General features: G+C 36.9%; 1 protein-coding gene across 4 annotated transcripts in view; it reads right to left on the bottom strand.

Annotated features, from left to right (window-relative positions):
• Positions 1-17,556, bottom strand: part of CNKSR2 (connector enhancer of kinase suppressor of Ras 2) — a 162,936-nt gene that overhangs the window by 119,200 nt on the left and 26,180 nt on the right. For all 4 annotated transcript variants that reach the window (XM_063305167.1, XM_063305168.1, XM_063305169.1 and 1 more), the window contains exons 2-4: positions 15,080-15,243; positions 11,962-12,164; positions 7,610-7,697 (exon numbers count right to left, since the gene is read on the bottom strand). In XM_063305167.1, coding sequence (XP_063161237.1) covers positions 7,610-7,697; positions 11,962-12,164; positions 15,080-15,243 — 455 coding nt within the window. The remainder of the gene's footprint in view (positions 1-7,609; positions 7,698-11,961; positions 12,165-15,079; positions 15,244-17,556) is intronic.

Below are 17,556 nucleotides of genomic sequence, written 5' to 3'. Positions count from 1 at the left end.
GCCAAGTCCAACCTTGCTCAAGTTTCAAGCCTTGTCTCCAAGCCTTCAGTTCAGAGTACCCAGCCTAGCCCAGTACTCCCAGTCAAGTCTAGCCTTGCTCCGAGTTCAAGTCCTGCTCCAAGTCATCAGCTCATTCCTTTATGCTACTCATAGTTCTGCTTCCAGGTCCAATGAACCAGTGATTCAGCGCCAATACCAGCCAGTACCGTTCCAGTTTGAGAACTGTTGCCTCCAGCCTTTGTGTTCCAGTTTAATCCAGTCTACCTTTGCAGTGAAAGGTCCTGTTTCCTCCCCTCCTGTGGCCAACTGGGCTTGTTTAACCCAGTTTATTAAGGACTTAATTATTGTAAATAGTTATTTAATAAAGAATATTCTTTGAGAACCTGTCTGGTGCTTAGTCTGAACAGGACATCTTCACCATCTTTCTCCTGTTGCTGACAAGACATGTCCAAACTGGCCCTATGTGAGGCAGCTACTGGCCAACAGGGCAGAGATGGGGGAAGTTGAAGTGCCCCTGCGGTCATAAGTGCAGGCAGACTGCCAAGCATCCAAATTTTGATCATATGACTACAGGGGTGCAACAGCCATAACTTTGGGGACCGGGCATAAGTACTATGCATTCAGTGCCACTGTAACTTTGGTCACTGAATGAATGGTCACAATTGGAGGACTTCCTGTAACCATATCAAACAGTAGCCTTTGTAGTGTACATCATGACTGGTATGCAGAGAAAAGGTTCTGGCTTCTGCCTGTTGATTTCTCAAGCCAGAAACAGTGAAAGAAAATTCATTATTTTATGGGGAAAGAAAGCAGCAATGTTTATAAAGATTTCATTTTTGCTGAGGAAAGCCACAGCACCCTTGTGAGGACATTTTTGTCATGAATATAATGACAAAAATGTCCTCACATTCTATCTTGTTTGATGGAAGTGCCTACTTCCATCAAACAAGATAGAAGCCTGAAGAAACTATTGAGCCATTTGAGAAGCTTTGTAAAAATTGATACTTTTTAGTTAGTTAATGCAAAGAAGGAACCCACTGATTCTTCAAGATAGTTGGCTTCCTCAACTATCTGGTTGGTGGTAATAGTGTAAGGATATGGAGATAAAGTCCGCTGAAGCAGATTCCTGAGATTTTATTTTTTTAATTTAATCAGGAGAATCACTGAATTGTCTGAATTAACTGTCAATTTATTGCTATACTCTATCATCTTTAAGTACCAACCAGGCATATGAATAATCTGCACTGAATCAGGTGAAAAGCCATTCAGGGTTTCTTTTTTAGGTAATTCTGAAAAACACCATGTACACTGATGGTAATATATAACAATACCATCTGAGATTCCTTTCTCCATGTATTGTTTTATGGCAGTGTCAAACAGTACATTTCTACAAAACCAAGTAGAGCCAAGTAGTATTCATTGTTGTTTTCCTATTCACCCCAAAATTCCCAAAAACAGAACTGCACAGAGTGAGATACTGCAGATGTCATAGGTACTTTCATAGTAACAGATCATGTTTCAATATAATATAAGCAATAGTTGTCTACATCTCAAGATCAGACCTAAATATAGCAAGTATTTGCATTTTAATTCATGAATTGCTTTTTAATCCATAAAATACTTTTTATATTGAATTCTGAATTTGAAATAATTGGAATAACATACATGTATTCATATTTTATAAAATTCTAGATATTATATATTTATTATAATTATATCCTATAGGAGTCTTGGCCATGTACAGTAATACAATAACAATTAAAACATCCATTCTCAGAATAAAAATAAGAGAATGACTAAAATAGTATATACCGTACCTGAAGTAAACCAAAATCCTGGTGTTACATCCCAATCATCCTCCAGAAGAAAAGCAGCACCTCTGAACCTCATTCACCCTCACCTCAACTGTGAACCAGATTTTCCCATTAGATTTTCAGGGAAACCACCCAAATCCATGAAGCACCTGGGGCAGACCATCAAGTGGGTTAGGCTCTATGGATGTCATAGGCACTCATCAAGTACATTTGGAATAGGAAGTGATCTAACTATGACAAAAGAGTGATAGCAATACCTTCCATATCCAGATCACATAACAACCATTCCAAAGTGAAAATAAAGTCAAACACGTAGCCATCTATGTTCATGATTGTCCTGGATGCATGAACTTCAGGACTCTACTAAACCCAACACCAGTGTGTGTGTGTGGGGAGGCGCTCAACTATTAGCAGCAACAAGGTCCAAAAGGCCAGCAAAGGATTCTGATCAGCAGCAGCATGGCTGGTACACCAACAGGACCTCTAGGTTGTCCCTATGGCCAATCTAAAAAAAAGATAGTCATGCCCTACCGCTTCAGAGATAGCAACAAATAAGGTCTCATAACAGACTAACACCACAACTTTAAGCCGGATACAGGATCCAAAACCCAGCTGACTGATTCTTGGTAGAGTAGTGTTACTGTCCTTGATTATCCAGGTTTTGGTAACACATGCCAAATCTGCCTATTTGTCCCAGCCAGCCACCTACTCTCTCTCCTTCCATCTGCCATGACTATCCTACATATCCACAAAATAAGAGCCTCTTCCAATGACTCAGTGACTCTCCAGTCACTCTCCAGTCACCAGCAGCCCTCAAACATTCTAATCCTTAAAGACCAAGTCTTTTCCTCACACATACTGAAACTCAATCCAAAATTCAGTGTATTTGTTCTTCCAGCTCTTCATTCCTCTACTCACAAACCAGCTCTACATTACCCTCTCCAATGCCATCTTGAAAAAAAAAAATCTGTCTTCCTAATTCTCTTTCCAGACAAATATTTTAATGTTTAAAAATATTATATTATGTCCTCACGAACTAGTACTCATTTCAAATAAAGCCTCATGCCTTTATTCTGGAGTTTTCATCATAAGGACATAAAAATAATTGTCTATGTGCAGTTTAATGAGTCAAACATTGTTTCATATTTTTCTTCTGGTCTTTTCTCTTTTTCTTCTTTTCTTTCTATTGACTACACGTAAAAATATGTTTTATGAGATAACACAAAAATAATCTATGATGCTTGTAAATCAGGGTAAATATACAGATTTAAACTTTGCATTTCTAGAAATTATTACTTTTAAAATAAATAATGCAATTATACAGCATGTTAAATTCAATTTTTATCCTTATTCTAAACAGTCTCATAGTTTCTTTGATTACATTATTATTCAAAAGTTGTCCATTAAGTTCATGATAGTAATAGTTAAGGAAACATGTACTAACCAAGAGTCTTTTGCAGAAACTGGCTGTTTTAAGAATGTCAAGTATTGATAGTTTATATTAAAATGAATAGATAATCAAATAGATAATTTGCATACATTTTAACAAGTGTGACAAAACACCACAGAAAACTCCCAAATGCAAAACAAAACATGCTTTTTTGTTATAATCAAATCCAATTCTTATCAATCTGTAGAAATTTAAAATCTATAAATTCAGCAAACATGAACATGTTAGTTCAGTTTCTTTCAGGATTAAACTCTCCAAAAACGTAAGAAAATATTTATGTTCCACATTTTTAAAGTATAATTAAAATCTGTCCTACTTTAAGTCTCTTATTAAAATTATATGAATAAATGCAGGAGATAGTCCACTCTACCTTCTGCAGCACATTAATATTTATGCAACCATCAAATAAAATTCTTCCTTCACCTTTACAGCTGTATTATTTTTCTAATTTTGTATCATAGGATCACAGAGTCAGAATCGGTCAGTGAGGCCACTGAATCCAATCTCTAGCTTTGTATATGAATTCAAATTAAAGCAACACTGACAGGTGGCTGTCCATCCTCTTCTTGAATACATCCATTGAAAAGAAATTCACCATCTGCCTTCAGATCTTCAGAGTATGATATATTCACAGTAATGGCAACTGAAAAACATAGTTATACACCAATTCTATGTTGAGGATCCAACTGACTAAGGCATTATTTCACTCTCAAGAGCAAAGTAGCCTGTTTATGAAAAAGATTACTGCTTCTTATCTTTCATGAATTATCTCAAGTGCAAATAACTAATTGGGTTTCCTGTTGCTTTACAGTTGGCAGAAAAGAGACATAAAAGTCTTAAAAACTTCTAGGGATTTCATGATTTCTTTAAAGCTAAAAGACCAGAACACCTCCTCACCAGCAATCAACACCCAGATATGCAAAGATTAACACCAGATTAACACCAGACAACACACAGTACACAATACCCTAACCAAAGAACTATTAACTCAATCAATCAACCAAGTAGGAAATAACAGCCCGATGAAGGCACTCCCAAGGAGAGAACAACATCCCCACCAACACAAGCAGGGCAAGTCACTATATAAACAGAGAGCAATAACGTATTTCTTTTACCAAAGAAACATTCTAGAAATAAGTGAAGAAAAAAAACTGGACACACTGCCAACATTAAATGTTAAGATGGACTCACAATGCCTTTAGATGAAAATTCTAACAAGAAGGTGAAGATTCCTAAGGAAACTTATTTTTTTTTCCCTTGAAGTACAAGAATACACCAATATGCATTCAAAGCAAATAACTGCAAAAAAAAAATAAAAAAACAGTGGAAGCTCTAACTGATACAAATGGATTTCTAAAAAACCTTAAAGGATCTTGACTCTACACATTATTTATTATATAAGTTATGAAAGGGTTTATGTTGCCAGGGAGATACTCTTAGGACAAATAGCATTATGAATGATACAGCAATATGGAAGCCAATCAGATTCTGAGACATACTGCTTTTCAAAAATATATACAGAATCTAACCACAGACTCTTTTTTCTCTGCCTGAAGCATGGAATCAAGAGACTTGGTGATAGAAGAATAAAAGGGGAATTATCCCACTTCTATTCCCCAATAACACAGAGGTTTTTTGGTTTTTTAAAACCAACCATAAACAGTAGGTGTTTTGTCTTTTTAACACCCCCAACACCATCCAGCAAAACTAGGAGCTACAAATGGGCCTTGCAATTAGTTTCAAAGAAGAAAATAGAAGCTGCCTGACATGAAGAAAAAAGACCAGACTTGAAATTATTCTTTTTTTTCTTCCTACTCCTTTTCTTCTACTTTCACACAAAACCATTTCCCTTCATAAATCTTAAGATACATAGCACAGTGTAAACTACTTTTCTCCTAAATTAAAAATCCCCTTGCTTTGCAAATTCTGTGCCAAGTAAAAAGACTGAAGAACAGAGGAAGAGTATGCAAAACACTTCAAATTCAAAACATTTTAAGCTCAAAATGCTTATCGCACCCTTGAGAGAGTTGTTTTGAATATGTGTAATGTGGGAATGACCTTGGGAGATGTGAGGGGAGGAACAGCTGCCTAGGGAAAGATCAGATAAAAGGCGGGGAGCCCGCAGCTGCATAATGGGCACAGAAAGAAAGGAATCTCCCTAAATTATCAGGCCGGAAAAAGAGACGGCAAGAGATTTGTACTTTCAGACTTGCAAAATTCTGTTGACGTAACCTTACAATAAAGTAGAATTAGCTTATCTGGTCATGTTTCCTGTCCAGTCTACCTGGGAAGGCTGATAGTATGAAAGCAGTTGTCTTAACCATACCAAATGTTTCAAGCTTCTGTTTTGTGCTGGACACATTTGGAGTTTGGAAAACTTCCAGTATGGTTGGAACAGCATCAAAACACTTCAGGTAAGATTATAGGAGCTGCTTCAATTCAAAACCAGGTATTTTGAGCTGGTTCTGTTTTGAGTTCAAAATATATCATTGTACAACTGCTCCTCAGTTAACAACTACTTATTCAGAGACCACTCAAAGTTACGATGGCACTGAATGAGTGGTACTTACGACCAGTCGTTGAAGTTCCAGCCATCCCAGCATTCCCACAGCCATGTGATCGCAATCTGGGCGCTTGGCAACCAGCTCGCACTTACTATGGTTGCAGCGTCCTGCAGTCACATGATCGCCATTTGCAACATTCCCTGCCAGCTTCTCACAAGTAAAGTCAATGGGAAAAACAGCATGGTAGGCCGTAAGATGCTCCTGTAAGTCACTCACACTCCCGCTTTTTCTCCTGAATAGCCTGGCTACGGGGTATGAGATTCCAGGGATCTTGTACTCTGTACTGCACACGTGCCCCCCGCAACCTCTCCACCCACAGTAGCCCCCTGCATACCCTCCCCACACAGCAGCAGCCACTCCCGGGACCACCGCACTCACACCATGCAGCAACAGCCATTTACCCACCCACCGGCCTGCCGGCTTCCCAATTGACTTTGTTTGTTGGAAGCTGGAAGGGTTAGGGTTAGGGTTATCATTAGGGTTAGGAGGTCCTCACTTAACAACCCATGATCCTCACTTAACAGTGGCAACAAGGACTGCTGGTATTGCCATCGCTAAGCGATGTGGTCATGTGCGCTTTATGACTGCATCACTTAGCAACAGAAATTCTGGTCCAAATTACTCTCATTAAGCAAGAACTACCTGTATAGCTCAAATTCAATGACCCTTTAACACAGTTCAGAATATTAGTTCAAAATATATGAAGGAGACATGAAATACATCTCCCTTAAAATTCTGTTGCATCTTCTTAACTTCAATAACATTTTTATAATTATTGGGTTATGCAGTAAACATTTTTTAAATGATATAAGATTTGTATTTTAAACTAAGAATGCAAATTAAATACCTATGTTTATGTATGTGTATATAATAAGTGTCTGTGTTTGTATGTGACTGTGTGTGTATGTGTGAGAGATATATAGATATAGATGATATAGATATATGAATTGCAAAATAAAACTAGAAATGGAGATTATAAATGTTTTCTAATTAATTATTAAAGCTTAATATAGAATTCTCCCAATATAGAGTGACCAACAAAACGTTACACAACCCATACATTTATCATGAACACATTATTAGACTAAGATTTATGGATCAATACATTTTTACAGATGTCATCAGAATGAATACAAAAACTATTATAGAGTCAAGCATAATTTGGACTCATTTGTTTAACTGGCTTCTTTTTATCTAGTTTTAGGACTTGTGTGGAGAACAGATCACATTTTAGGTAATATTTATAAAGAAAAATTGCAAATTCAAAAGAATTCACAAACTTTTAAACACCACTGTAATTGCATTTAGGATTTTAAATGTCAAATCAGTCTCTATTTCTTGTAGAAAAATCAATCTCAATTTTGAAATTCCAATTTTACAAATCCAAAAGCAGTCTTTCCCAAAATTTGTGGATAGAAAGGGGATCTGCAATATATTATATGTTAAGAATTAGCTTTGATCACTTTTGTGAGTAGAACCAATTTATTTCTATTTTAACATTAACCATTTTTATAGATCTAAGCCAGTGTACACATTTAGTATTGAATTGTCTACCGAATGTTTTTATTCTTTTATATTAATAGGAGAAAATATTAATATTAATTTTATATCTAAATGCAGTAATAAAATACATATTTAAAATTATTTTAAGGAATTTGCAACATAGCTTAGTAAATTGGTAGAAATATTTTTAACTCTAAAGAAATTCTGTGTACAAAATCTTTACACGGAAAACTTGTTTTTAATTAAATGGTAACATACAACATTATGTAGTTTCACACCTGTTGTACAATTGTTGTTAATTCGAGGCAGAGTTGTATGACGTTGTTCCTTGTGACAGAATAATCGGTTACAGCAGCAAAAGGTGATCTGGAAAAGTAAAGTTAAAATGTGGTAAATATAATCTTGTTAATAGTAATTTCTTTTAATGTTAATTATACAACATTTTTAATAACAGTGAATATGAAAAGACATGCTCAGATACATAAAATATATTTACATTAAAAATATTCAATTTAAATTTATTGACTTAGCTGAATGCATTCCTAAATATTCTTCACAATTATTTGTGAAATTTTGATTGCTGCTTTTGAAGGATTACAGAGTTGTTCAGATATGTGGACTTTCTGTTCATGCTTTCCTTTAGAATTACTTTTCCCAATACTTCAATGAAAGTATTTTATCATTAAATACTGGGTTAAGCTGATTAACATTTCTGGTAAATCAGAACAGCTGTTTTAAACTCAGAAAAGGATCGTTCAAACTTGAAAAGCAGTACTTTGAACTTGAAACAGAGCAAACTTTTGTCTGCCACTGCTATCAAGATCATCTAAAAATTTTATTTCTCTCAGGGACTTAGCTGCCACATCCAATTTTTTAAATCATTTTAGAAGCATTTTAGGATCAGCTAAAAACAGTGTTTGAAACATGAGACAGGGCTTTTTTGGGCTCAAAGCGCTTCATAATGCTTGCAGCATTATGTTCCATGCTCAAAATGGGGCATTTCAAATTCTAAATAGTTTTTTTTAATTCAAAAGGACTTGAATTGAAAATATTTTGCTCACCCTAGTTAATACTAAGAACACGCATCCCTACTTCTGTTATCTATTCAAATATTTTAATCCTACATTTTCTACATAATACTAATCAAAATTCTGGCTGATTCAGATTAGTCACTAGCATTCAAAGCACTGTTTAATCTCCATATTATCTGTTTTAAATATATAAGTTGTCTCCTTATTAAATTTATATCCCACCTTTTGTCAAAGACCACAGCAGCATATTCTCTCCTCCTACTTTATCCCCAGAACAACAATCCTGTGAGTTAGGTTGGGCTAACAGAGATAGTAGCTGGTCCAAAATTTAGTTTAATTTAATTTAATTTGATTTGATATAATATAATTTATCCAATTTAGGCACTACCCAACTCCAAACAGACTCTGGACTCTGGTACAATAAAATAGAAAATACAATGCAATAATTCTATAAGAAATAAATAAAAAACAAGAACCAATGGTAAGTCCAGTAAACCACACCCACAACCTCAAACAATCTGACAGGAGCCCCAACAACTAGCCCCTAGCCTAGTTGAAGAATAGCCCAGTCTTTAGGGCTTTCTAGAATGCCATCAAGATGGAAGTCTCATGGACAGCAGGGGAAACCTCATTTCAGGGGGCAGGGACCATGACAGAGAAGGCAAGCTTCCTGATTCTCCATGAATCTTTGTTTAATTCAAGGGACCTAGAGCATGCCAACCCTATCAGACTGAACCAGTCAGGCTGATATACAGGAGATCGGTGGTCCCTAAAGTAACCAGGACCTATGCCATGTAGGGTTTTATAGGTGATAACCAGCACCCTGAATCACACCCAGAAGGACATCAATAAACAGTGCAGCTCACAAAGTAGAGGTGTTACATGCAATAACAAGGCAGGCCCACCACTGCCCATGCTCCAGCATTCTAAACCAGTAGAATCTTCCAAGTGGTCTTTAAGGGCAGCCCTAAGTAGAGTACATTGTAATAGTCGAGCCATGAGGTGGGTGGGACACGAGTAACTGACTGAAGGGCCTCCCGATCTAGAAAGGGGTGCAACTGGTACACAGATGAAGCTGTGCACAGGCCTTCCTGGCCACAGTTGCCACCTGTTCATTAAGCAGGAGCTGTGAGTCCAGAAAGACCCCCACACCACTGTAATGGAGAAGTGCAACCCCATTCAAGGTTAAAGATGGACTATCCCCAGATCTATGTTGTGCTTTCAAATGCACTAAAGGTGCATTTGAACTTGAACATCTCTCTGTATGTTAACTACTATGCTACACTGGCTCTCTAAGAATGAGCTATTTTAAAGCAGAGGGAAAGAAAAAATGATCCAAAAATATATATCACACTTTCTGTTTGTTTTGTTTTTCATCTCTTGTGATTTTCTGTAAACCCAAAGCAGCACTGTAATAAACAGCAAAAGATAGATCATGTGGAATGCCATTTGTATAAGATTATTTTAAATTGCTTTTTACAAAAATTCTTTAGTATAAAATTTTATAAATTTAGTTTGCTCAAGACTTTCCTCTGAAGCATCTTCAGAATATTTATTTGACAACACAACACTCCTGTACAGATCATTGCAGAATTAAAATTTAAAATGGAAAATCTTAAGACTACAAGGCTATATTTTCAGTCATTGCATTATTTATAGATAGAAGTGTAAAATAATGCTAAAAGTTATTTTCTTGACACCTCCTTTCTTATCTTCAATATAAACTGTCTGAAATGCTAGGACCCCATGTACACCAAGTACACATATTCTGTAATATCTGTTCATGCTAAATCACAGGGGAGTGGGTGTTGTGCGTTTTAGTATGTCTTGTTAAACATTCATGACCAAATATTGATTAAATAGTTAAAGCCATGGCCTTTCCAGTAGTAATAATGGTTATAAAAGCTGGAGAGAAATCAGGCAGACCCACTGAGATGCACTGAAGGCAGGACATATGCTGCGAGATCCAATCAATCACTCACGGACTAAATAAAAGCTGACTGCTCCCTTAATCATAAAGCAGAAGCTCACATATTTAGTTGTGTGATATAAGCAGATGATGGACTAGAAACAATTATTATGTTTGGTTAGGTTGAGGGACATATAAAGGAAAGACAACAGAGCAGTGGATGGACCAAATCAAAAATATAGGTGGTCCTCATTTAACGATCACTTGTTCAGCAACCATTCAAACTTGCGACAGTGCTAAACGAGAGGTACTTATGATGGGTCCTCAAACTTTCAGCCATCATGTGATTAATCATGAGATCGCAATCATGTGATCGCAATCTGGGCACTCAGCAACTGGCCCAGGTTTCCAGACCATTACAACATCCCATGTCACATGATTGCGATTTGTGACATTTCCTGCTGGCTTCCTACCAGAAAAATCAATGGGAAGCCTGCAGGAAGTTGGAAGTTGTGATCATCTGAGGTCCTCGCTTAATGACCCACGTGGTCTTTGCTTAATGATGGTAACCAGGGACAGTCAGAAGTGCCATCGCTAAGCAGCATGGTCACCTGACATCATGCTTTATGACCACATCACTTGACAATGGAAATTCCAGGTTCAATTACCATCATTAAGTGAGGACTACCTGTAACGGAGGAGGAAGAGATTGGAGGAGCTATTGCCTATTACTAGGAACATGCTGAGATGGCATTAGAAGTCAAATTCACCTTGATGACACTTGACTATTTTGTTCATATTTGTATCATGTAACATAAGGTAAAGGTAGATGATGATCATAATAACCTATTATTTTTTACACAATCACTACTAACTATAAATTCTTGATAAGTTCAAAATTGTTTTGTCTCTTGAGAAAATGCAAGGAATTGGAGCATAAATTAATATAGTAGTAGTCCACCACTGCAAAAGAAACTTTAACCATGTTCAATAAGTAGGAGAACAATGTTCTTATTTGAAAATACCAGTGTGAGTGTTATCCCATGCTGTACAACGTTTTCATTTGCAAAGGGGTTGGATAAGGCTACACTACTATCTGAACAGAAATGTTGCTTATACATAGTACAGTACACTAACAGGAAAGTAAAAAATTACTGACTTCCCAAAACATTTTTGCTCCTTTACTCAGGCAAAAAGAAAGCCATAAAGGTGCACATCTATAGAATCCTTCCGACAAAGATCAGTATTATGCAAAATGAACCCAATGATTAAACTTCACAATACTTCAAGATGTTTGCTTCTGCACAGTCCAGTCTGTCCTAACTGCTCTGAAGGTGAAGCAGTGAAGAACTGTTTCATCAGCCAAGAAAGGATGCTGGAATCCTTAGTTTAAAGGAATAGAGGCACACCAGTAAAACAGCACTTGGTTTCACCACCTGTGGGCAATCTGCCTCCAGGCAGCCATCAAAACCAGTTGCCAGATTGGACCAGCTTTGGTGCTAAACTCTCAGTGTAGGACTAAGTTTAATCTATAGCTAAACTTCAATCATTTTGTGATCTCTATAAATTTTGTTGTTTTAAATAAAGCAAACAGATTACTTGCACTTCAAATTTTAATACAAGTTATAATACATTGCATTTATTCATAAGCACAGTAAAGTAGTCAATGAAACTGCTGAAATGGGTTTACCTGTCCAGCCAAGCTAGGAGACTTTTTGCTGCTCCAATCAAATCCACCACTGAGGTAAGGAAATCATTTGGCAATTTTCTGCTGGTCCTACCATCATAATGACCGCTCCTCCTTCTCCCTGTGATAAAGTTCTGAAGGTTTTTGGCAGATGCATTTAGCTTGTGAGAAAGTGTTTTTAGGTTTTCAGTTTCTAATCCATAATTCTGCATTTTAAAAAAAGAGCACAAAAAGTTTATCCTTATTGATAAGAAAGCCAATTTAATAAATAGCGCATGAATACATCTATTATTATTTTGTTTTATTTCTGTATTAGAAATATAAATTAAAAATCTATCAACTATTTATTTATTTATTTATTATTCAAATTTCTATTACTGCCCATTTCCCCCCAAAGAGGGGGACTCTGGGAGGTTTACAATAAAATATTCCATTAAAACCTCAACACCTAAAATTACCAAATCAGCATCTCCCACACTAAAATAGTAATATAAATATAAAATCCAAGTGGGAAAATTTCCATTTGGTGGGGAGAACTCTACATTACCAGCCAGACCCAGGAAGAGCTATTGCTCTTCCCATCCCAGGCAAGGTGGCAGAACCAGGTCTTCAAACCCTTCCCGAAGGTTGGGAGTGAAGGGACCTGCCTCACTTTGGGAGGCAGAATGTTCCACAGGGCGGGCACCACTGCAGAGAAGGCTCACCTCCTGGATCCCGCCAGGTGAAACTCCCTTGCTGATGGGATCCGCAGCATGCCCTCTCTGCATTACCGGGTGGGATGGGTCAATGTTATGGGGATGAGATGGTCCCTCGGGTAGCCTGGCCCCATGCCATGTAGGGCTTTAAAGGTCATAACCAACACCTTGAATTATCCGGAAGCAAACTGGAACCCAGTGCAGCTCGCGCAGCAAAAGTGTTACATGTGCTGATCTTGGGGTACTCATCACTGCTCGCACGGCCGCTTTCTGGACCAGCTGAAGCTTCTAGATATTCTTCAAGGCTAGCCTCATGTACAGCGCATTGCAATAGTCTATGGGGGAGATGACCAGGGCATGAGTGACTGTCCGGAGGGCCTCTCGATCCAGGAAGGGGCATAACTGGCGCACAACATGAAGTTGTGCAAAGGCCCTCTTCAAGCAGGAGTCGTGAGTCCAGGAGGACCCCCAAATTATGCACCAGTTCTGAATGAGGCAGTGCCACCCCATCCAGAACTAGAGATGACAACTTCCCATATATCGAGGAGCTGTCAATCCACAGCCACTCCATCTTACCAGGGTTCAGCTGAAGCCTGTTGTTCCCCATCCAGACCCCCACAGCCTCCAGGCACTGAGAAAGGGCAGCCACCACATCTCTTACTTCACCCAGGATGGAGATATATATCTGAATATCATCAGCATATTGATGGTACCTCATCCCATGGTGACAGATGAACTCACCCAGCAGTTTCATGTAGATGTTAAATAGGAGGGGAGAGAACCGAACCCTGCGGCACCCCACACAGCAGGGGTTGAGGGTCGGATCTCTCATCTCCTATCACCACCAACTGGGACTGGCCCTGGAGGAAGGAAGTGAACCAGCACAAAACCACGCCACCCACCCCCAACTCCCTGAGCCGCCCCAGAAGGATACCATGGTGGATGGTATCGAAAGCCGCTGAGAGGTCCAAGAGAGCCAGGATGGATGCACTCCCTCCATCCCCCTCCATTAAGAACAACTATAAACCTGATATGTGATGAGTATGACATATTTCTATAGTAAAAGAGGTTTTTTTAGTTAAAAGTGCCATTTAAAAGAAACGGAAATAAAAGATGAAAACAGTTTGAAATTTTATATGAAAAAAATGTAAGAAAGATTCACTTAACAATTTACTGTAGGAATTATATCTGACATCTATATACGTTTAAGCATTGTTCTGAATCTTTAATAGATAATAGAACTTTTTTATATAATTTATTTTTATTTATTTATTTTCTATCCCACCTTTATTATTTTTATAAATAACTCAAGGCGGCAAACATACCCATTACTCCTTCCTCCTCCTATTTTCCCCACAACAACCGTGTGAGGTGAGTTGGGCTGAGAGAGAGTGACTGGCCCAAAGTCATCCAGCTGGCTTTCATGCCTAAGGCAGGACTAGAACTCACAGTCTCCTGGTTTCTAGCCTAGCACATTAACCACTAGACCAGACTGGCTCTACTAATCTACTTTTCTGGACCAGAAATTCCCAAAACTCACTCACTCATTTATTTCTTTTCATAAAACTTTAAGTTTTCTAGAAAACTCTTTTCTTAAATCATTCTAAGACATATTTGCAATAAAATGAATTATCTTTAAAAGTCATACCTAATGATATAAAATCTTTTTAAATCATGTAATGCTTGTATAAGATCAGTCTTATCTTTAGGCAACAGCAAAATCTGCTGCAGATTTTGGAAATGCATATACTTATTTTAGAGGGCTTAAAAATATTCAGAGGTTTGCTTCAGCTGCAGTAATACCACAAGCGATAATCTCTTCTTTAAAGTGTTGAGGAGTTTACAACTCTTCAAAAACTCAATGCAGTTACTTTCCAGGTCATCTGCTCACACATCTGCATGCACAGAAGACACATCCAATGATTGGCAGTGAAATGCATGTGATGCTAAGCTATAATTGATTTGTTTGGTTTTGTCTTAGGATATTTTGTAACTCACCCACTGTGATTTATTCACCAAACCATGATTACAACCAACTATAATTTAAACTGAGGTGTGAATCCAGCCAATGTACCCTGTTATATATTTTGATAAGAAGGCGTCTTGCTTGCAGCTGTAAAAGACTAAGTATGATTTAGAAAGAAATCACAGCTTCCCTTTATGAAGGCTAAGTATTTCTGCAAACAAAGCAGTCATTTTAAGTTCAATAAAAACACCATTTTCTTTGAAGAGAACTAACTTTGATCTTAAAATGACAAACTTTTCAACTATGTTTTGTAGTTTTAGTTTTATCACTAAAAATAAATGATGTGATTATTAAATCTATGCAAAATCCTTGAAATAATTTTGCACAACCCCAGCGATTATACAATTTTCATACTTTATTTCAGAACCCTTCGTTCTTTCTCCATTCTCAAAATAATTACCAATGCACAGAGTAAGTCCACTGCTTCCAAGATAAGCTCTTGATGACCAATTCGAGTAACTCCCAGATCTTCCAGCTCTTGATGGGTAATACGTAGTAGCTGGTCTCCACCAATCTTCTCCCTCTCAAAATTCTTGATATACTGTTGCAGGCAGTCATCAAGGCCTAAGACAAAAAAAACAAGACTACAATATTTGCAGACTAAAATAGGTGCTTGGACTCTTCACCTGTAACATTTCTTTCATCTGAATCATATTTACTTTCATCCCAGCATAGTTACTTATTTCATGTATATTTAAGAGTTGTACAGGCTACTTTTTTATGGCTGGAATCACCCTTTTTATAAACTTCTTTTTTGGCTGCTAAAGCCCTTTTAGATTTTATTAGAAGTTTTGAATAGAACAACAAATAATAATACAAACTAGAAAAAAATGCAAGAAAAAAAAGGAAAAAGATATATTAAAAAAAACCCTTCCCCCCCAAGAAAGCAACTTCCCACCCATATCATGGCAAGTATAAACAATTCCCTGATCTCTTCCTCTTAGCTAACAAATATAAAACTCTTCATACCATAACCCATTTCTTAACAATAGGCAAATCAAATATGTAACATCTCCTTCAATCCAGTTACCAGCAAAAGCTCCAAGCAAAGCTCTGAGATTTTACTGTAAGATTAATTAACATATATAAAATTCAACATTCCACATCTCAACTCTTAACTATAACAATCTCATTTTTATAAGAATTTTATTAAGTTTCAAGCAAAGATAAAAGCTACAGAAAAAAACAAAAAACTACAAAGAAAAAAAACTAAAAAAGTGTAAAAACACAAGAGAAAAATTTTCAGAATTACAAAAAGAGGTGACTTCCAACTTTTAATAGCAAGGATATACAACAATTTTCCATAATCAATCCCTTACACTATATTAAATCAAAATCACATTATTTCTATAAATCATTCCATTGGCACATTATAAAAATCACTAAATACTGTTGCTCCCTGCCCTTATATTAAAAGAAATATATATATATAAACATCCTAATAAACTTCCCCCCAAAGATAACATTAATTTAATTATTTCCTTCCTACTACTATTCTATACATTCCTGTCTACTATAATAAAGATCGAACTAAAAAACATATTAATTGTCTGCCATTGTACTTGATAACACAACAATTTTAATAATCTTAATCATATTAAACCCAAAACCAGACATTTATTATTATTATTATTGTACCTTAATAATCATAATACAAATCGTTAAATATAAATGAAATCAGCCAAACCCTAAAAGCTATAACAATCTCCAATACACAATATTCCAAATAGCAACTTATCCCATTCAAATACACATTCCCTATCGCTACTGTAAACTATAAGCACATCCACATTTCACAAATATCAGTAAATCCAGAGAGAACCAACCAAAATAACAACATATCCCATTTTATCCCTGGTTGAATAAGCTGACTTCGTAGTCCTTTTTAATTCTATACAGGGTAGTCTTTCTCTGAAATGCATTCAGATGGCTGTTGATCCTTATTACAAATTTCTTTAGCACTTTAAACAGTCTTTTTTGTTAAGTTCAACAAAAGGAAATTATTCCAATTGTTCTCTGGGATTATTTTTTTGATTTCCTTCTTGATTTTTAAAACCTCATCCAGTTTTCTTTTTTCATATTTGGTGACAAATTCTTATTCAGAGTCTCATTCATATTTTCCTCAAGTAAATTTTGCAGCATATCTCGTTCTGTAACATCTTCGTCTGTGGACAAACTGTTCTCAAGAAGACACAACATAGCTAAAGCCCAAAATTATGTCTGGTAGCAAATATCCAGCTCTTTGAGGAGCGCTAAAGAACAGAAATCTACTGAATACCAACAGCATTCACTAAACCTCTCCATACCTTTCTGTCCTTGAAAACCATCCTTCTACCATGCCCATATGGTGTTTCATACATTCCCTTCTGTTCTTCTAACTTCACACTTCTCTTTGAGAGTGTTGGAGGTTTTGGCAAATCCAGCATGCCTCATGTAAATTAAGTTGTCCCACAAGGCAATTCTGAGGAAGCTGTTTGTTTGCCACTCCCACTTCCTCTTTCTCCTGTCCACCCAGGGGGAAGCAGCACGGATGCTGCTCTCTCCATCAGGGCCATGTGCTTGAGCCTTGATGAGGGATTCTGCCCCTTTCTTTCACACACCTCTTGGCAGCTGTAGGGCTGAGAGTTTAGGGCAAACTATATAATTACAAAGAAAAGAAGAACAAAGGAACTTCATCTTTTTCCACCAAGATGGATGTAGCAGAAGCAACAACGAATAAAGTCAGTAAGCTTCTTTTTACTTCTTAACCTAATGTGTCTAAGCGTGTGATTCTTTATGCTTGGGAGGGCTGAATGTGTAAGAGCAATAACCTGTGTTTCTCTGGCATGCTCACTGAAGCTATTTAAGATACTTTTCTTTTTCTGTCCCAGCTTCTAA

This window comes from Candoia aspera, chromosome 5 (assembly GCF_035149785.1).
Source record: "Candoia aspera isolate rCanAsp1 chromosome 5, rCanAsp1.hap2, whole genome shotgun sequence".
Taxonomy (NCBI): Eukaryota; Metazoa; Chordata; class Lepidosauria; order Squamata; family Boidae; genus Candoia; species Candoia aspera.
This window is presented reverse-complemented; position numbering and strand designations above follow the sequence as displayed.